Source organism: Ovis aries, chromosome 13, assembly GCF_016772045.2.
Source record: "Ovis aries strain OAR_USU_Benz2616 breed Rambouillet chromosome 13, ARS-UI_Ramb_v3.0, whole genome shotgun sequence".
In the NCBI taxonomy this organism is placed as follows: Eukaryota; Metazoa; Chordata; class Mammalia; order Artiodactyla; family Bovidae; genus Ovis; species Ovis aries.
The window spans coordinates 75,062,018-75,082,089 of record NC_056066.1 but is presented as its reverse complement, the minus strand read 5'-3'; the positions used below and the strand labels follow the sequence as shown (position 1 = coordinate 75,082,089).

General features: G+C 56.1%; 2 protein-coding genes across 13 annotated transcripts in view; both read left to right on the top strand.

Annotated features, from left to right (window-relative positions):
- Nucleotides 1-6,389, top strand: part of ELMO2 (engulfment and cell motility 2) — a 38,434-nt gene extending 32,045 nt beyond the window's left edge. For all 9 annotated transcript variants that reach the window (XM_012189296.4, XM_042230221.2, XM_042230219.2 and 6 more), the window contains 6 exons: nt 233-396; nt 491-603; nt 789-896; nt 1,670-1,752; nt 3,743-3,820; nt 4,889-6,389. In XM_012189296.4, the coding sequence (XP_012044686.2) occupies nt 233-396; nt 491-603; nt 789-896; nt 1,670-1,752; nt 3,743-3,820; nt 4,889-5,089 (747 nt within the window). In that variant the 3' untranslated portion in view covers nt 5,090-6,389. The remainder of the gene's footprint in view (nt 1-232; nt 397-490; nt 604-788; nt 897-1,669; nt 1,753-3,742; nt 3,821-4,888) is intronic.
- Nucleotides 6,390-9,128: 2,739 nt separating this feature from the next.
- Nucleotides 9,129-19,231, top strand: SLC35C2 (solute carrier family 35 member C2). Of its 4 annotated transcripts, none has more exons than XM_027977268.2 (11): nt 9,129-9,166; nt 11,394-11,446; nt 11,574-11,927; nt 12,240-12,390; nt 13,221-13,284; nt 13,783-13,855; nt 14,396-14,564; nt 14,654-14,737; nt 16,946-17,121; nt 18,221-18,350; nt 18,680-19,231. In XM_027977268.2, the coding sequence occupies exons 3-11, from the start codon at nt 11,808-11,810 to the stop codon at nt 18,808-18,810; spliced, it is 1,098 nt and encodes a 365-aa protein (XP_027833069.1). In that variant the 5' UTR covers nt 9,129-9,166; nt 11,394-11,446; nt 11,574-11,807; the 3' UTR covers nt 18,811-19,231. The 4 variants fall into 4 exon arrangements, with proteins under 4 accessions (XP_027833069.1, XP_042086149.1, XP_027833070.1 ...); XM_042230215.1 differs by having other exon boundaries at nt 9,129-10,552; XM_027977269.2 differs by lacking the exon at nt 11,394-11,446.
- Nucleotides 19,232-20,072: the final 841 nt, after the last annotated feature.

Below are 20,072 nucleotides of genomic sequence, written 5' to 3'. Positions count from 1 at the left end.
CCAGCCACCTCCTCTTTTCTCCCCCACCATTGACCTGTTGAGAGGTAGGAGAAATGAAGCGTTTGTCAGCATCGCGGTCCTCCGTAGCTGTCTAAGGCAGTGTGCCTCGAGAGCCAGTGCTCTTCCTCACCCAGCGGATGCCCGTGGTGCCTGCTCTGCCCAGGACCCAGAGGGCATAGCCTGGTGCCCGTTTCCCGGGGCCGCACTGAGGCCGCGCTGCCTCCTCTCTCAGGTCATGCAGGTGGTCCGAGAGCAGATCACTCGAGCTTTGCCCTCCAAACCCAACTCTCTGGACCAGTTCAAGAGCAAACTGCGGAGCCTGAGCTATTCCGAGATCCTGCGGCTGCGCCAGTCGGAGAGGATGAGTCAGGATGACTTCCAGTCCCCGCCGATCGTGTAAGTGCCCGGACGGGAGGGCCAGCGCCGCCTCCCTTCTGAAGCACCCCCTGTCCCAGTGACCTCCCCTTACTCCCGTGCTCATCCACCCCAGGGAGCTGAGGGAGAAGATCCAGCCCGAGATCCTGGAGCTGATCAAACAGCAGCGGCTGAACCGGCTCTGTGAGGGGAGCAGCTTCCGGAAGATTGGGAACCGCCGGAGGCAAGGTGACCTGAGGGCGCAGTCCCCGGGCTGTGGTCTCCGGGCTGTTTGTCCCTCCCGCCCGGAGCTGCTGCGCTGCAGTGTCCCTGGGGGTAGCGGGCAGGGAGCGAGTCTTCTCTTGGCCCCGTGTGTGCCCGGGCCTTTCCTAGAACTGTCCTCGTTCACCTGCCTGGCTTCCCCTGTGTTTCAGAGCGTTTCTGGTACTGCCGCTTGGCCCTGAACCACAAAGTCCTGCACTACGGGGACTTGGATGACAACCCTCAAGGGGAGGTGACGTTTGAATCCCTGCAGGAGAAGAGTAAGTTCAGGTCCCTGTTGGGCTTTCATGTAGCCGGACTCCCTGTCAGCAGATCTGAGTTCTGGTCCTGGCTGCTCCAAACCAGTTACCTGGCCTGAGGCCAGTTATTTCATCTGAACCTGTTTCCCTGGTGATCGGTGGTCATGTCTACCTGGCCGACATCAAGGAGCTGTTTGGAGATTCAGTAAGATCACAGATAGGAATGGGTTTTGCAGATTGGAAAGGGTGATGCAATACTGCGTTGAAAGGCAGTGGTTAAGAGCAGAAGCTCTGAAGCCTGACTGCCTGGACTCAGATCCTGGCTTTGCTGTTAATTCTAATTAATTACAAGTTATTTCTGCTCTCTGCCTTAAAGATTCTTCTATAAAATGGGACCAGTAGCCACATTGCCCCCTTCAGAGGACTGAATGAGTCCTATCTGTAAAGCAGTTAGAACAGTGGCTGGCAGGGAGGAAGAGTCATTATTAGCTGCTGGTTGCTATGGCCAGCATTGTCATCTTACTATTGTGAAGTGGAAGCGAGGTGTCTGAGGCCCCATGCCTTAAGGAGACCATGTAGAGGTCCTGCACTGACCCCAGTTAGGTTTGACACAGTCCAGCAGGCCAGGGTCCCAGCCAAGTGGCCACAGAGGAGGGAATGATGTAGGCCGCCCTCCCTGAGCTCCTACAGCCCTGTGGGGCGGGGGGCTAGGGCGTCCCTTTCAGCACTAGGTTGGCTGCAAGGCCCAACATATAGCATAAACCTTCCAGAAACTAATTCTCTTCATTTTTCAGTTCCTGTTGCAGACATTAAGGCCATTGTCACTGGGAAGGATTGTCCCCACATGAAAGAGAAAAGTGCTCTAAAACAGAACAAGGTGAGTGGAAAGGCGGCCCTGAGTTTGAGCTGCTGTCCCAGTGATCCTGGGTAGTCGGTGGTGGCTGCTTTCTGGGTGCATGGCCTCCCATTCTCTCTCTTTAAACTGACCCTGAATGTTTCATTAAGAACAATCTGAACAGACGCCAAAGTAGATAGAACCCTCTAGGCCTTGCCCAGCCTCATCCACCATGGCAGTGTCCACATCCGCTTGCCCCTCTTCGCTTACTGCTTTGAAGAAAATCTCGAGTGTTGTTTCATCTTACCTGTAATCATTTAGATTGTATCTCTGAATTATAAGGACTCTATTTAACATAATCACAATACCGTTTTCACATCTAAAAGGAAGTAAAAAGTTGTTATCTAGAATCAAATGTTCCACTGATACTTGATTTTTCCACTAACTGTCTTAAAAACATCCCAGTTTCTCTACATAAAAATGCATAAATGTTTATAAGCATTTGCACGCACATACACACACACTCAAACCCAGTTTGTCTGCCAAATCAGGATCCAAATAGGGTCTCCACATTGTGATGGGGCTTCCCTGGTGGCTCAGCAGTAAACAATCTTCCTGCAGTGCAGGAGATGCAGAAGATGCGGGTTTGATCCCTGGATCTGGAAGATCCTCTGGAGGAGCAAATGGCAACAAAGTCCAATATTCTTGCCTGGAAAATTCCATGGACAGAGGAGCCTGGTGGGCTACCATCCATGGGGTCACCAAGAATAAGCCATGACTGAGTGTGCAAGAGACAGAGACGCACATTGTCATTCGTCTTTTAAGGGTTTTCTTTTTTAATTCTTTAAAAAACGTTTTTAATTTAAAGAATTTTATTTATTATTTATTTGTGGGATCTTAGTTCCCTGACCAGGGATTGAACCCAGGCCCTCAGCAGTGAAAACACAAGGGTCCTGACCACTGGACTGCCTGCCGGAGAATCCCCTCTTTTAATTTCTTAATTCATAAGTTCCCCCTCCATCTTTTTCTCTCCCTCTCTTTGCAGTTCATTAGTTGAGGAAACCAGGTTGCTTGTTTGGTAGTTTTCCAGAGTCTAAAATCTGCTGATTGTCTCCCCATGGTGTAGTTGAGTCCGCTTCTCTGTCCCAGATCTGTAATTGGTAGCGAGACCTTGAGGCTCGATCCAGCCCAGGCCTGACCTTTTCTATTGTGGCCAGGCTCCTTCCTAGATGGTATTATATTCTATCAAGAGGCACATAATGTCTGCTTGTCTCTCTCTGATGTTAGCAGACTCTGGATGCTCAGTGCCTTGTTTCATTAGTAAATTAAGGTTTGCAAACTAGTGATATTCCAGTGTAGTCATCCCTTTTCATGTATTAACTGAACTACTTCTCTAAAGAGAAACTTGCCGTCATTGACTGTGGTTTCCCAGTGGTATGGTTTATATAAGAAGGGAGGATAAACGCTTACTTTTAAAACAAGGAGTTAGGTCCCTGGTATCGTCCAACAGTGACCTATCTTGTGCATGTGTTTTGTTTTTTAGTATTATTATAGACTCATGGGTTTTAGCCTGTTATATTTCTTCATTACAGTTGTGTTGTTGATGCTCAAGTTATCCCATCTGTGGCCACAATTTCTTTCTGTTGTGGTGGGTTTTTTTAAACTGTTAAGACTTTCAGTTTAATATATATATATATTATATATATATAATTAAACTGAAAGTTTAATTATACACAGTTGTGGACTCTGACATTCAAAGGTTCAGAGTATTGAGAGATGAGTTCTCTGTAACCTTAAAAGTATCATCATATCCTAGGCATGACTTGAGTGGGGAGTGGGCAAGTGAACGTTGATGACCGCTGGCCTCATCTCCAGCCCCAGTTGTGCATGAGCCCTAGGACCTTGATACCATCACATCTGAATCGGCACATTTGGTGATGGTGCCAAGTTGCTGGGACTCTGGCCAAGATTTCGGTGTGTAGAGCTCAGGCCATTCCATTGCTCCAGATAACTGGAACCCTTTCTCCTTTAGGAGGTGCTGGAGTTGGCTTTCTCCATCCTGTATGACCCCGATGAGACCTTAAACTTCATTGCACCTAATAAGTACGAGGTGAGCGGTGTGGCCCTGCCTTGTACAGCCGAGCCTTCTCTGTGACTCTGCAGCTGGAGGGGAGGAGTGGGCAGAACAGGCACGTCTTTCTAAAGGCATGCCAAAGATCTGCCATGCCAGGGGTCCTTCCAGCAGCAGTAGGTTGTCTTAGAAGGACAAGGTCCACTAGGGGTAACTTATGTGCCTGGAACTAGGAAAAGTCTCTTCTTCGCAGTTTCTGCCTGGCCGGCCACCCATCCAAGAGAACCTGAAGGATCTTCCGTCCTTGGGTTTCTGGGGCACATGTTGTAGTGGATCTGACCTGGACTTTGAAGCCAGGTGGATCTGGCGCTCCTGACACGGGGCCTGCGATTTCATCTGTAGCAGCAGAAGATGCTAGCTATCAAAGAGAAACTGGTTAAGAGCACACACGTCTGGTGCGCTCTGGGAGCCATTGGAGGGAGCTGGAGGTGGGGCTTCTGAAGAGGAGACCCTAAGGCAGGGGGCGTGAGCTGCCAGTGGAGTTTATTGGGAAGAAATGAAGAATTTGCAGGTGGGAGACAGGTGAGCAAAGGTATGAAAAAGGTGGAACAAGAGGAGTTAGGGAGGAATGGATTGAGAATTCTGTTGTTCCCTCTTATCCTGAAACCCTCATGTTCAGCTTTTCTAGTACTTATTTTTTAACATTTATTGACTTTTTTTAAAATTGACTTTTCTTGAAACAAAGTTGATTTTTACTGGGATTCCTTTCCTGCCTTTTTCACTGAATATGTTTTTCCTCCCCACCATTACAGATTTGGGGGCAGTCTCAGGTAGTTGATGTCCCTGTTCTTAGATTCTGTTTTGCTATTTTCCTTAATAGTATTTTTTTTTTTTAAATCACACTTCAAATCCCTTATAAAAATCAAAAGGTCTTTGGGCAGATGACTGATCACCTCCCAGCTTACCTTTGCGGTTATCTCGGATCAGTGCTGCCTGTCCTGCAGGGGGCCCAAAGAGACTCTGTGAGCCCTCTCAGCAAAGGGACCTCAGCAGGCCCTCCTGCTGACCAGGGGCCCCCGGGTGACATTTGCAACTTGCTTCCCACAGTACTGCATCTGGATCGATGGCCTCAGCGCCCTCCTGGGGAAGGACATGTCCAGCGAGCTGACCAAGAGTGACCTAGACACCCTGCTGAGCATGGAGATGAAGCTGCGGCTGCTGGACCTGGAGAACATCCAGATCCCCGAGGCCCCGCCACCGGTACCCAAGGAGCCCAGCAGCTACGACTTCGTCTACCACTACGGCTGAGCCCGGAGCTGGAGCGGACTGTACCCCACAAGGGACTTGGGGCCCAGGAGGAGCACTCACAGTCTGGTGCCTTGTCTTTGCTTGTACAGAATCCATAGTGACCGTGGGGGCCAGTCAGTGCCAGTCACACCTCAGACTCACCTCGGACCACCCCGAGCTTCCTCTCGGTCCCCATCCACTCCAAGTCGTGAAGGCAGGGTGCTCTGCCCTCGCCATCACCATGGAGCCTGGGGACAGGCCATGAGGGATGAACAGCAGACACCCTTGCCTTCCAGGCCAAGAAACTGCTCCTGGAGCCGGAGTCAACCACAGCCACTCACTTTTTCTCCCTGAGCCTGCTCACCAGTCGCCTGGATCCCCCAAGGGGGCAAGAGCTGGCCCAGGAAAGGCTGCCCATAGAGGACAGACGTGCTGGGCGTGTTGAGAGCCTCAAGTGACCCGGGCCTGTGTCTCAGATCCAAGTGGAAGCCTCGGCCTTTGCTCAGTAGATGCCTTGCCCTTGCTTTTGCCGTCTTCGTGAGGGCTCACCCGGCCTTGCCCGGGGCCAATGTGCTGCTGCTGCTGCTGCTCTGACCCCTCTGGTCTCCAGAGCCACTAGGTCCTCTTGCCCACCCATTTGCCTGGGCAGAGGGTCATGTCTCCCTGCAAGCTCGCAGTCTCTCATCCTGGCAAGTCAGAGAGACACAGGCCGAGTCCCACCTTCTGCTGAGAGGAGGCCTGGGCCTAGACTGTGGTGCGGTCACTAGAGTCCACTCCTCTCCCCTCCACATTTATATCATGTCCTTGCTTGGGGAGAAAACTCCCACCTAACCTGAACAGCCGCCCTTCCGGTTTGTGCTTCTTCAGCCTTCCGGACCTCGGGAGGTTTGCCTTCCCTGCCCCCTCTCCCCCAGCGCTGTGGTCTCTGCCATTGGCCACGATTTCAGGGAGCTGGCTGGGGCCCGCGGAGGCCCCTGCTGTGCCCATGAGGCTTCCCTGGTGCTGCAGCACTCGTAAACCACACGCACGGGCACCGTGGCATCCGATATTGGTAGCCTAGCATGGTGGGGACTGCCCAGTGAAGAGTGTACTGTATATTTTCTTTACTATAGGCCATACTTCTACAGACATGTATATATATTTATATAAGATCTACCTATCCTAGGGTGGAATGTTGGAGGGAAAATAAAATGGGAGGCCAAAAAAACAAACAACACAAACCAAAAGTCAGCACTTGCAGTTGCAAGCCAAGATTGTAACCTGAGAGCGGCCAGGCGCTTCCTGTCAGTGACCATGTTTTCAATAAATACTCTTTCATGTACACACTGGTTCCCATTAACAGCTGTTTCTCTGTACTTGCTCCCTGCCCCGGGGAGCTTTCACCTTGACAAGCCTTCATTTCATTGTGTCTGGGAGACGTTGGAGAGCTCCAGCTGGAGCCCTCAGTCACCTTCCCAGAGCCGCTGCCTCCTCTTCAGCCACTCTGCCCTACCACACGCAGGACTGCGCACACACGCAGAGACACACACACACACACACACACACACACACACACACACACACACACACACACACACACACACACACACACACACACACACACACACACACACACACACACACACACACACACACACACACACACACACACACACACACACACACACACACACACACACACACACACACACACACACACACACACACACACACACCTGCCTGCTGGCTAAGGATGCTCATAGACTCTCTCACCAGGAAAAAGTGATCCTGTATACCGCTGGGGACATGACCTCCCTCTTCTCCCTGCCAGGGAGGGACACAGCCAAGAAACAGCTCGAGCACTTGTGCCTTACAAGGAAGACATGTTCTTCACCCTGAGCGTTGCCGGTGCTCAGTGCCCAGCCTGCCGGCTGGTGTTCCACACTGTCCTCCAAACCTCAGCCTTGGTAGCCTGGAGGCTTGAATGAGGGCCGCGATGAGACATGCTTCCTCTTGGTTCTGTGGAAGAAGTGGGTGAGGACAAGTGCTTTCAAAAGGCACAGAAAGTGTATGCAGCCTTGACTGAATGAAGCCAAGAGCCTCGGTGTCATTGTAGGTGTTGGTGTAAGTGCTAAATGAACAAATGCCTGCTGATGCCAGCTGGCGGGGGCAGGGCAGCAGGGGTTTGCATAAAGAACTGCTTACACTCTGGTCTTGAGCCTTCTGTTGAGAGAGGCCAAGGAGCCCAGCTGGGTCACTTGTAAGGACTCCTGTTTGCAGCCAGCCTGTGAGCCATCCAGGAGTGGCTGGAGACGGAGAGCAAAAAGTTCCTAACTGAACCCCACTGTGTAGCCTGCCTGGTTCTGGCCTCCAAATGGTCCTCTCTCTCAGCGTGGTCTTAACGCTTTTCCTGAATCCTGAAGAGCAGGTAAGATCTCAACTCCTCAGTTGGCGTTTTGGGGCCTACTGCAATCTGCCTTTTGCCTACTTTTCTAACGCATAGTTTTTGTCAACTTCTTGTAAACAAGTAGGTTTCAAGCCAGACTCCAGCTTTCTCCTTGCCTTCTTATTTCTCCTGCCTGGGATGTTCTTGCTTATTCAACTTCCTAAAGTTGAGACCATGCTCATAAAATTTTCAGGCACTCAAAATGTTTCACCAATGTTTACTATTTATTCTCTCCCAAGATGGGAATACCAGACCACCAGACCTTCCTCTTGAGAAACCTGGTTCCAAATAGGAAAAGGAGTACATCAAGCCTGTATATTGTCACCCTGCTTATTTAACTTATATGCAGAATACATCATGAGAAACGCTGACCTGGAAGAAGCACAAGCTGAAATCAGATTGCTGGGAGAAATGTCAATAACCTTAGATATGCAGATGACACCACCTTTATGGCAGAAAGTGAAGAGGAACTAAAAAGCCTCTTGATGAAAGTGAAAGTGGAGAGTAGAAAAGTTGGCTTAAAGCTCAACATTCAGAAAACGAAGATCATGGCATCTGGTCCCATCACTTCATGGGAAATAGATGGGGAAACAGTGGAAATAGTGTCAGACTTTATTTTGGGGGGCTCCAAAATCACTGCAGATGGTGACTGCAGCCATGAAATTAAAAGATGCTTACTCCTTGGAAGAAAAGTTATGACCAACCTAGATAGCATATTCAAAAGCAGAGACTTTACTTTGCCAACAAAGGTCCGTCTGTTCAAGGCTGTAGTTTTCCCAATAGTCATGTATGGATGTGAGAATTGGACTGTGAAGAAAGCTAAGCGCCGAAGAATTGATGCTTTTGAACTGTGGTGGAGAAGACTCTTGAGAGTCCTTTGGACTGCAAGGAGATCCAACCAGTCCATTCAAAAGGAGATCAGTCCTGGGTGTTCTTTGGAAGGAATGATGCTAAAGCTGAAACTCCAGTACTTTGGCCACCTCATGCGAAGAGTTGACTCATTGGAAAAGACTGATGCTGGGAGGGATTGGGGGCAGGAGGAGAAGGGGACGACAGAGGATGAGATGGCTGGATGGCATCACTGACTCAATGGACATGAGTTTGGGTGAACTCCAGGAGTTGGTGATGGACAGGGAGGCCTGGCGTGCTGCAATTCATGGGGTAGCAAAGAGTCGGACACGACTGAGCGACTGAACTGAACGGATCTTCTAAGTCCTGAAACCTGATGCCTCCGATATCACTCCCTAGCTGGGTTGAGCTCCCATAGGAAAAAGCCCAGGAGAGATACAAGCATTTCCATGGTTGCCCAGCACTGGGTTGGAATAAGGTAAATACTTCAATATATGAGTAGGTGACCTTTTCCTGGCTGCCAGCGGTGCGCAGGGCTCTTGCAGCAGGCACCTTGGTTGACCAGGATCTCGGTTGACAACAGGAGACACAACCAAGGGGGATGCTCAGGCCGGATTCCTGGGGAGCCAGGGCGCGCAGCACGCGGTTTCGCAGACCACACGGGAGGACCAGCCCCCCGACACGCCCCGCCCCGCCCCCGACACGCCCCGCCCCTGGCCCCGGGCCCACCCCCAGAGGCTTCCGGCAGAAGCGCCCCCCAGTGGCGGCAGTGGGCCTCGAACTTCCGGCAGGAGGATCCGGGCCTGCAGCGCCGGCGGTGCGAGGTGAGTGGGCGCGCGGCGGGCCTTCCGCGCGCTCCCGGGGTTGGAGGGGGACCAGGGCGGGGCTGTGAGCGGGGTCCAGGCTCGGCGCCGCGCGCCGCGGCCGCGGGGCCCGCCCGGGTCATGCTCCTCCCGGGCCTCGGTATCGCAGTCATGGAGGGGCCCGGGCCTCCGCGCTCTTTCCCCGCGGCGGGACCCAGGCGGGCATCGCGCGGACCCGGCCCTGCACTTGGAGAGGCCGCATCCCGCCGTGGGGTGGGAGTCGGGGGGTGGATGGTAAACACGTGGACAAACAAGGAAACGTCAGGCAGTGGGAGGTGCCACCAGGATTAGACGCCCCCCTCCCCACACCCCTACCCCGCCCCAGGCCCCAAGATGTTCAACCAAGCAAAGATCTGCGACCGCGAATACAAAGGACGCAGGCCTGATGTGTTGAACAAATGGCCAGGGGCCAGCGTGGCGGGTGGGGGGTGGGAAGGAGAAGATGAGGTTGCAGAAGCTGGCAGAGGCCGGAGGCTGGGAGGCCTTCCCCTCGGGTCTGCTGAGGAGTTGGGATTAACCCAGTGAGGGCCTGGTCTGCTTTCTGTGCTCAGGCCACCTCTGCAGCTGGATGGCTGCCTCCAGGCTGTAGGAGGAATTGGAAGCAGGGACACCAGTGAGGGGCCTCGTTAACTTTCGAAAAGGTGCTCCCTGTGGGCTGGGGTCCTCATGGGGACTTCCCGAAGGTGGCGGGCCTGGGCTGGCTCCTTGAAAGAAGGGCAGGATTTGAACAGTGGAGGGAGCACCTGCGTGGCAGTGTTGGAGCCTGTTGGAGCTGGAACCACTCCAGAAGCCAGGAGATATAAGAAATCAATTCCCAGCAGGGTGCTGACCATCCTGGTGTGGGAGCCCAGGGCTAACCAGGGAGAGGGAGTACCAAGAGATAGCTCCCCTAGTGCCAACAGGCCCCGCAGTTGCCTGTGGGACCTAGCAGTCAGTCTCAAGGGGGAGCGGTTCCCACCCCCAACCCCCAGGTTAACAGTTGGCAACATCTGGAGACATTTTTGGTCGTCCCAACTTGCGGGGAAGGGATGGTCCAGGCCCCTAGTGCACAACGACCAGGGATGCAGCTTAACATCCTCCCGTGCACAGACAGGGCTTCTCCCAGCAAAGAATTATCTAGCCCCAAATAGCACTAATGCCACAGTTGGGAAGCCTTGGTATAGAGGAAGGAGCATGGGCCTGGAGTTCTGTCAGAGGTGGGTTTGGTGCCCGCGTGCTCCACTCTGGCCACGTGAAGGAGTCTGACGTGGGGAGCACAGGTTTCCAGAATTTCCCAAAGAGAACCACAGCCTCTGATGTCCTTCGGGCCACGCCTTGCACCAGCTCCCACAATGGGGAGGGGACATGGTAAGCCAGGCTTCAGAGTACAGAACCGAGTGCTTTCCTTTTAGAAAGGACTGGGGGTGGGGGAGGTAAGATATGTTCGGAAGGCTTCCAGAAGGAGGTGGCATTTCAGCAGGGAGGAGCATGGGGAAGGAGAGACACACAGATGGGGCTGCAGGTGGGTCACACTCGACCCGGGTCCTGCACACTTCGGACACTCATTAGGCTTGGCTGGATTGATAAGGAGGCAGGGCTTGGTTTTATTGGTTTTCTTTGGCTGAGACTTGAAGGCAGGCACTGCCTCTTTGACAGTAGTTGTTAGAGGCTAAGGCACAGGAGGCATTAGTTTTCTGGTTCATTTTCAGTGCCTCGAAGACCAGATTGTCCCCTGAAAATCACCTGCCCTCTCTCATCGAACCATATAGCGAACATAGGGTGCCAGGTGGCTATAAGCTGTCGTGAACACCATACCTCCTGTGTGCCTGGGGCTCACCACCTGACGACGGGGCACACAGCCGGCTCTCAGGCCTGGCACACATGTGATGTCGGAGGAGTAGGGCAGCAGCCATGTCTCGGGGGGCCTGTGGAGGCAGTGCTCCCCCAGGAAGAGCCATCCGAGCTGATGATCAGTAGAACCTGCAGAGGAGGGAATGCAGGGCGTGCAGAGATTCGGCTCCCTGCAGGAGCAGGGAAGAGCTGGATGTGCCTAGGGAAAAGCAGGCCCTGGGTGAGACAGGGCACCCAGAGCCCAGCCACGGGGCAGGCCTCCTTAGCCAGGGGAGGGTCTTGGTCTTGCTTTAAGAGCCCTGACAGCTGCTGAAGGGCCGCAGCTGCTCTGGCATGATCACATTTGCATTTTTAAAAGGTCACTTTGGTGTGAATTCACAGAGAAGAGCTCGAGGCGACAGGAGAGTGGAGGTAACAGGTTGCGGGGAGTCCCGTGGCTGGGTCACCCCTGCTCCCTGCAGGGCAGGGCCGGGGTGGCCGCATTGAGTCACCCTCCCCCTGCCCCAGCCAACCGACACGGCCCTTTTCCTCTTTCTAGTCTCAGCCCTGGGGTCCAGCGAGCCGCGTCCACCGTTGATCATGGAGAGGGTTGGCTCAGGCCACCAGCCCCGAAGGTGAGGACGGCCCCTGGGGCTCCATAGACGATTCCAGATCATGGAAGCGGCAGCCGGGAGGCGTGCTTGCTGAAAGTCGCAGGCCCAGCCCGACCGGCCCTTCCCGCGGGGCGTCTTCCCGAGAGGTGGTTGCTGCCCCTGCCGGCCAGCGTCTGCGGATGGGGAGGTGCGCCCCCGACGTGGCCTTCGTGTGGAGGGCGGTGCTGACCCTGGGGCTCGTGCTCCTCTACTACTGCTTCTCCATCGGCATCACCTTCTACAACAAGTGGCTGACCAAGGTATGCGGGGGGCCGCGGCGCCCCCTGATGTTTAGCAACGGGGAGGCACGGGCTTCAGCCAGCCAGGCTGGGAGCCAGTCCACACCAGTGCTGGGACAGGGCCTCGCCGGGAGTCCCCTGAAATACCGGGATGGAGGGGCATCAGGAAAGGGGGAGACTGGGGAGTGAGCCAGGGCAAACGTGGTGGGTCAGAGGGCCCCTCAAACACTGCAGAGGCCCCTGAACCCGCAGCCAGGCCAGCAGGGGTGGGGGGCGCCGGGGGCCAGGGGCGGGCGGTCACGGAGGCGCTCCATCTGTGCTTGGGCCCCCCAGAGCTTCCACTTCCCCCTCTTCATGACGATGCTGCACTTGGCTGTGATCTTCCTGTTCTCCGCCCTGTCCAGGGCCCTGGTTCAGTGCTCCAGCCACAGGGCCCGCGTGGTGCTGAGCTGGCCCGACTACCTCAGAAGAGTGGCTCCCACCGGTACGTGCCTGCCTGTGGGCCGGAGGGAGGGGGCAGCTCAGAGGGGAAGGAAGGCATGAAGCTGAGCCCTTCCGGGGTCACTCCTCACGGAGTCCTCCCCACCCCCACTGCTGCCTCATGGGGGGCGGGCGGGGATGGGGGAGGTGCAGTGGCTCGACCTTCCCACACCCTTGAACGCGGCACACCCTTGAACACATGCATCACGGCCTGGAGACGGTGGTCAGAGGGCACATCACGGCGGCCCTGCGACTAGGCGCAGGAGCCCACGGAGCCCAGGGGAGGGACCAGCTGGCAGCCGCGCGGGAGGGCTTCCAGGAGTGGGGGGCTGTGGGCTGAAACCTGAGGGGGGCGCGGGTCCCCTCGGAGGGGAGGCCCCAGTGTCTCCAGGAGAGGCTTGGTACGTGGGCAGATCTGCCAGGGAACTGAAAGTGTCTCCGGAAGCTGAGCACTCAGCTGTCGGGAGAGGAAGCGGAACTGAGAAGGCAGCTGGCTCAGATACTGGAGGACCAAGTCCTGGTGGTGGCGGCGGGGGATGGACGACAGTGTGTTTCATCCCGAGGGAGGCAGGAGCCAGTCTGCAGAGTTTCCAGTGAGGGGTCCCCAGGATCAGGTGGACACCCACCCCTCCCTCATGGGGTGGGCGTGGCATTCGTTAATATCCAACAAATGGGAAGCGGTTAGACAGTGGACTGTTGCCCTAATGTTGCAGCCCCTTCTGCTTCAGGGGCGTGGGGCCAGGAGTTAACCCTTCAGCTGCTGGGTGGAAAAGAAAGCTCCAGGAGGGCTCCTAGCCGGGCGGGGTGTCCCACGCGTGCCCCATGTCTCCGCAGCACTGGCTACGGCGCTGGATGTGGGCTTGTCCAACTGGAGCTTCCTCTACATCACCGTCTCGCTGTGAGTACTGGGCCCTCTGGCCATCTGTCCAGCAGGCTGGGGCAGGGGGCTGCACCTCCCTGCCAGGTCCCTGCCAGGCAGCGGGGAAGGGGGCACGGAGCAGAGGGAGCAGCTATTGCTTATCTCAGGTTCTGCGCTTCAGCGAGCTGTGTGTGGCTGCCCCTTCTTTCTCCATTTCTCTCTTCCCTCCTTAATCCTGATCTCCACTAAAGAGCCTGTAAATCACAGGACTCGGGAAGCTCAGTTTTTTTATTTTCTGGTGATAATCAGAGGCCTCCGAGTCAGAAATTCCTTCCGATTAAAGGTCGCGTGTCAACCCAGACAACTCGCTTCCCTCCTTTGGTCTTTTGTATCGCGCGGGGCCTGCGGCCCTCAGGGAGGTCAGGGGTCTCCCCTGGCCTCCTCCGGCCCCCTGGTGGCGCCGCGTGGGCTCCTTTCCTGGCAGTAAGTCTGTGTCGCTGGCTCCAGCAGCACGTCACGGGGACGTCTCCCTTGCAGGTACACGATGACCAAGTCCTCAGCCGTCCTCTTCATCCTCATCTTCTCTCTGATCTTCAAGCTGGAGGAGCTGGTGAGGCCCCAGCTTTCCTTGCGTCCCGCCCGCCCCCACTGATGCTAAGAATAGAAAGCAGGAGCTGCTCAGTGGCTTCCCTGCTTGTGACCAAGGAGGCAAGCCCAGCTCAGTGGCGCTCTGTCCCTGGGGACAGACCCGGGGCGCTGCTGGAGAAGATTTAGGGACCGGTGTGGCAGGCGCGGTGGCTGCGGAAGACGAGATTCAAGAACGTGGGGCTGGGGCAGTGGTCCGGGGGGACCCTGCTGTGCAGCCGGGGCCCTTCATGTGCTGGGTCCTGGGGGGGCGGGGGGGCCACGTGGGGACCTAGGGCCGCTGTAGGATAGCACTCCTGCCATGTTTCAGGGTCGGGTCCATGCCAACTGGGTGTCAGCCCTGGTAACATCGAAGGGAAGGGACCAGCCAGGACCCCAGGGTGGGGCAGGTAGGAGGCCTTGCCCCAAGGGCAGCCAAGATGGTCACTGACCCCCAGTCTCCCAGGCGTGATGAACTCGAGACCCCCGAGTTGATTGCAGCTGCTCCCCGACCCTGTCCTTTCAGCGTGCGGCGCTAGTCTTGGTGGTCCTCCTCATCGCCGGGGGCCTCTTCATGTTCACTTACAAGTCGACGCAGTTCAACATCGAGGGCTTCGCCTTGGTGCTGGGTGCCTCGTTCATCGGCGGCATTCGCTGGACCCTCACCCAGATGCTCCTGCAGAAGGCGGAACTTGGTGGGCTCAGGGCACCAGGCAGGGTGGAGGCGGGCAGGGTGCAGGCGGGCCAGGCCGGGCACAACGGCTCACACAAGTCATTTGTGCAGGACTCCAGAACCCCATAGACACCATGTTCCACCTGCAGCCACTCATGTTCCTGGGGCTCTTCCCTCTCTTTGCCGTGTTTGAAGGTACGTGGGGTCATCCACCCTGGGGGGACCTCGGCACAGAGCTCTGATCTCTGCTCGGAGCCCAGCACTGTGGTAGCTGCGGAGGTTCCAGAGATTAGTGATGGTGGTCCCGACACTGGCAGTGCCTGGTTTGGAGTCTGGACAGATACTTAAACCAGGGGGCTAGAATCTCGCAGGATAAATGCTACTGAGAAGTCACATGTAAAACACACCAGGCGGTAATGATGGTAAATGCACACAGCGCTAAAAGTATACCAGGGCTGTTCTGATTGTTCTAAATATATTAACTCATTTAATACTCCCCCCAAACCCCATGTGCCAGTACTAGGACTGCCTCATCTTGCAGATAAAAGAAACTACGGCAGAGAGAAGTCAAGTTAGCCTTGCTCAAGGTCCCCGTAGCTCATATACCAGCCGGCCCCTCTCTTAACCACGATGCCCTCTTTCTCTTAGTTGGAGTAGAGTCATGAATGTCCAGGTTGGTGGGCCAGAAAGGCAAGTTGAGGCTTCCCAGACAGTCCATTTTTGGAGAATGAATGGGATTTTGACCCCCTGATGAGGGCGGGCACCCCAGGAAGTGGGAATAGGAGGTTCAGGCATGGAGAAGTGTGTGGGATTGGCCTTGGCTGTTTCCCGGTCAGGGAGCTGGGGAGTGAGGAAGGGGCAGGTTCCTTCCCCCTTCCCCGCCTCACCTCCCAGGGAAGAGTCAGAAGGATGTGTCTAGCCTGGGCCGGGGGAGGCCACCATGTTCCTCTCCCTGATGTTTTGGAATTGGTCTTCATCCTCTGTCTGTTAATCCTTCCTCCCAGAGTCCCTTCTGTCCTCAGGGTCATCACAGAGAATTCTGTCCCACATCCATTTAAGTTTCAAGCAGTGAAGCGTCTCAAACCTCTCGGAGATTATTCTGCAGCTCCGTTGTCCAGGAAACTTGTGCTCTGTAGCCTCATTTTTTTTTCCCCTGTTTTAAAATCTCTCTCCATCCCCTCCTTATGCCCCTCACCAAGCGCCACACTCTCCCTCCCTTCCCAGATGTTTACACCATTTCCCCATCTCTGCAAACTCTCACCCGAGAGCCCCTGGTAGTCATCACTTAGCAAAGCTGCATGGATTTAGCTTCTTTAATCTTTTCTGGTAAATTAATCCCCCAAGCGCCTTCATTACTTATGTTGCTCTTCCCCGAATTCCCTTCAATTTGCCGACGCCTTTGCAGTGCTGCCGAGCCCAGCACCAGACACGATGTCCTGCGTCAAAAGGCTGTGTGCCCAGGGGACTCCGACATTCTGCTTCTCCTCAGTGCTTCCCTCCAAAAGCCTCCTTGGCCAGCCTCCCGCTCCCACGAGTGTCCATTTGCCGTGTCTAGGGCTCACCTTCCCACTGGCTTCTACCCCCGGGAGCCTTTCCTGTTCTCTCAGATGGGCAGTGCTGGAGACCCAAGGGTCCTCTGAAAGTCTGGGCACAACTTGGTGTGTGGAGGCCTGTGTGGGTATCTCTGGAACAGGAGCCATGGTTTTGTCGTCTCTTTGAACGTGTGTATGTTTACTTTTTGAGAACTGTTCATCAAACTGTACTGTCCAGTCTAGTCCCTTTTGTTTTGTCAGTGGGGAAACGGTGGTCCAGAAAAGGGCATATGTCTCGGCTACACCCCACAGCTCTGTAGTTAGATGGAGGAGGTTTGTATGGATGGAGTTTTGTCCCTGGACCCACCTGGAGTGAAGGGCCTCCTCCAGTGGCCCAGGGCACTGACAGTTCTCATGTAGCAGGTGCCCCATCTTCTTTGGGCCATGGGGTCTCAGCTGCCAAGGCCACAGGAAGTCACAGCCCTCCCCGCCGCCTCCTCCCCAAAGACAGGTGGTACACAGGGTGTGAAGGAGCAAGGTGCTTCCGCCCAATGCCCGCTGTGTGCCCGGCCCCCGCTCTAGTCCAGAGGCTCAGAAGCCTCCATCAGTCCCTGTTAGGATCCTTGGCTTGTATTGCCCCCGGGCTCCCTGGCAGCCTGCCCTGCTTCCTGGTTTCCCCAAGTCCCTGGCCATCTGCCTGAGATTCTCTGACGCCTCCTGTCCCAGGATTTGGGGCCTCAGACAGGTGGCGGGTGCAGGGAGGGTGGGGTGTAGCCGTGGCAGATCACACCCAACGGCTGGGTGGGGTGAGGCCGCCCAGACAGGCACACCCAGGACGTGGCCCCCCGCTCTCTCCCCCCGTTGCTTCCAGGTCTCCATTTGTCCACATCTGAGAAAATCTTCCGTTTCCAGGACACAGGGCTGCTCCTGCGGGTGCTTGGGAGCCTCTTCCTTGGCGGGATTCTCGCCTTTGGTTTGGGCTTCTCTGAGTTCCTCCTGGTCTCCAGGACCTCCAGCCTCACTCTCTCCATTGCCGGCATTTTTAAGGTACAGTCTTGGAGGCAACCCCAGTCCTGTCTTAGAGGGAAGCCTGTCTCCAGCGGGTGTCCCAGCTCCTGCCCCAGCTCCTGCTTTCCAGACTCCTGCAGGGAAGAGACGGAAGTGCCTGTCTCACCTGGCAGTCCGTCCATCATCACCATGGCCCGGAGTGGGCGGAGGGGGAGAGTGGGGACAGCCCTGCTTCACAGATGGGGAAACAGACATGAAGAGCTTCCCTTACCCAGGGATATACAGCTAGCAGGTAGCCAGGCTGACTCCACTAGGCCTGGGACATGTTTACATCTTACCAAGAAAGCCAACTCTGGTCATGAGGCAGCAGCCTGGAGTCAGGATTGAGAAGCCCCCAGTCAGACTCATCAGCATAGGGTCCTGTGCTTGGCAGTGATTGATTGACAGTGTCTGCCAGGAGCACAGTGAGGGACGGTTCTATCACGAGGGCCCTGCGGCTGCTGATCCTGCCTTTACTGCTGTCTAGGAGCCCCAGCCGTCTCCTCTCCCCTTCCTCCCCCCATCATCACTCACTGCTTCCTGCTCAGGGCAGTGGACAGGCAGATCCTGATCCTGGAACAGTGTTCCCTGAAACCAGCAGCACAGGGCTCCCTGAGGGTCTCGCCCACCCAGTGATGACGCATGAGCTGTGTTTCTCAGAATGTCTTCTGATCAGTCCCCTTTGCACCCATTGCTTACGAAGAACCTTGTGACCAATGGGTCCTGTAGAGCCCAGTGTGACTGTACCCCGCCCCGCGGCACCAGAGGTGCTCCGTGCACAGGTGCTTCTGGAAGGGCAGCTGTCCTTCCTGCCTGGACTTGCTACTGTGTGTCCCCAGCCTGGATTCGGTCTGCCTCTTCCAGTCCAGACAGAATTCTGTAAAAACCACCTCCCCTCTGTCCACAGTAACACAGAGCCGGGGAGGCCTCAGGCTGGTCCCCGAACTCAGGGAGGCTTCCCCCTTTGCATTGCAGGGAGTTTGGGCAGGTCTGCCTCTCCCCTGTAGTGTGATGGCGCCCCCAGGCCCCACCTTCCTTGCCAAGGAGCGCCCCCCGCCCTGGCCATGAGCACGCCCCCTCCCTGCCTCTCTTCCTGCAGGAAGTCTGCACTTTGCTGTTGGCAGCGCATCTGCTGGGTGACCAGATCAGCCTCCTGAACTGGCTGGGCTTTGCCCTCTGCCTCTCGGGAATATCTCTGCACATCGCCCTCAAAGCCCTGCACGCCAGAGGTACCCAGAGCCCCTTTCGGAAGCCTGTCTCCTGATGACCCTCTCCTCCTGGATCTCCCCTCCGCCCATCCCTGCCAGGAGGAGGCAGGTGGCTCTCGACCCCCCAAGCCATTTGCAATCTGGTCTGGTCAGTTCAGCTGCCCCTGCCCTGCCTGTTCCTCTAATTCAGGGAGTTCGCCTGGTGATTTGGCAACCGCCACTCCTCCGAGAAGTTGCGGGGGTCATTTCCAGGGAGCGGGCGGGGGCCTGGGTCCCTCGGCACGCTCTCCTGTCAGGCCAGGGCAGGCAGACCCTTGCTGGGTGTGTGATGCTGCTGTCTCTGTCCCCAGGTGACAGTGCCCCTAAGCCCCTGAAGGGGCTGGGCTCCAACCCCGACCTGGAGCTGCTGCTCCGGAGTAGCCAGCCGGAGGACGAGGACAACGAGGAGGAGGAATACTTCGTGGCCCAGGGGCAGCAGTGAGCAGCCGGGGGACCAGTCAGCGGCTTGGGGACCCGGGTGGTTCCTCCTGGCCGCCGGGCAGCAGTGGGCCCAGCATCTCCTGGGCCAGGCCTTGGAGGGCATGCAGCCGGTGCTGGGGCCGGGGCAGAGAGCTGGTATGCCAGGTGGGCGCCAGGCCAGCCTTGGGCCTGGCCGGAGCAGGGGCCCAGCAGCGCTGGTGTCGCAGCAGGAGCAGGGAGTGGGCTGTTGCAGCCGCTCGTCAGGCTCTGAGAGCCGGGATGGTGATTTTAGAGAGAAGACAGGTTTCCAGGGGGCTGGGCTTGGACTGCAGTGCAGTTAGGGACGGGAGGTGGGGACGCTGGGGCCCCGTCACCTGGAGACTGTCCTTTCTCTGCAAGCAGACCTATTTATAGCTTGGAAATAAAGGGTTTCCGGTCCACTGGCCACCTTGTATTGCCTGGAGGTGTGGGGGCGGGGAGGCCCAGGCTCCCCGCTTCCGCCTCCTTCAGCGGACTCGCCCATGTGTCTCATCTCCTGTCGGAGCCCCAGAGCCCTCTCTTGGGGCCTCGCCACACCTGCAGGCAGCGAAGAACAGGTACTGAGTTTCATATTCTGGGGACTGTAGTGTTTTCACAGCCTAATTTGAATATTGACTCTCGTCATTCACTGTGTGACCTTAAGCAAATTACCTAACCTCTCTGAACCTCAGTCTTTTCATCTGTGGAATGGGGATATGGTTATCTCAGAGGTGTTCTAAGGACTGAGTCATGTTGGTAGCAGATCAAATGCTACTTTCGCACATATTCTGAAAGTCCTTTGACAACCATGGAGCCAAGACCCTAAGTGAGCAGGCATGCTAAAATTCAGAGCCAGCTCTGTGTGTCTACACGTGTGTCTACAGGACATGTATGGAGGGGTTATGGGCCTCTGGGACCTGAGCCTTCCGCCCACCTGCCCACTAGTCTGCAGTCTTCTTTATAAAATGGAGAGAGAGAAGAGGAGATGCTGCTCTCTACGCCGCTGCCCTGCCTGGGAGCGGGCAGGCAGGTGGTCCTTCTGGGCCCCAGTGCGCCCAGCACTCACAGTAGGTGGCGCCACCGCACCAGGCTTTGGCTCCGGAAACCGCCCGTCTCCGGGCACCGGCCAGACCCAGGCAGAGTCCTGGGAGCAGGACCCGCCCTGGTGCCTCCAGGTAGAGGGACTTGTTAGGAGTTGGTCTAATCAGATCAGAGCCAGAACAGCCCAGCCCATCAAGCCCAGGAGAACGTTAATATTTTAGAAAC

Excerpts from the sequence above, each read along its gene's own strand:
- SLC35C2 (XM_027977269.2), top strand. The coding sequence starts at position 11,808 with ATGGGGAGGTGCGCCCCCGACGTGGCCTTCGTGTGGAGGGCGGTGCTG. Across the intron at positions 11,928-12,239 it reads ACAACAAGTGGCTGACCAAG|AGCTTCCACTTCCCCCTCTT; the intron begins GTATGCGGGGGG and ends TGGGCCCCCCAG. Across the intron at positions 12,391-13,220 it reads CAGAAGAGTGGCTCCCACCG|CACTGGCTACGGCGCTGGAT; the intron begins GTACGTGCCTGC and ends ATGTCTCCGCAG.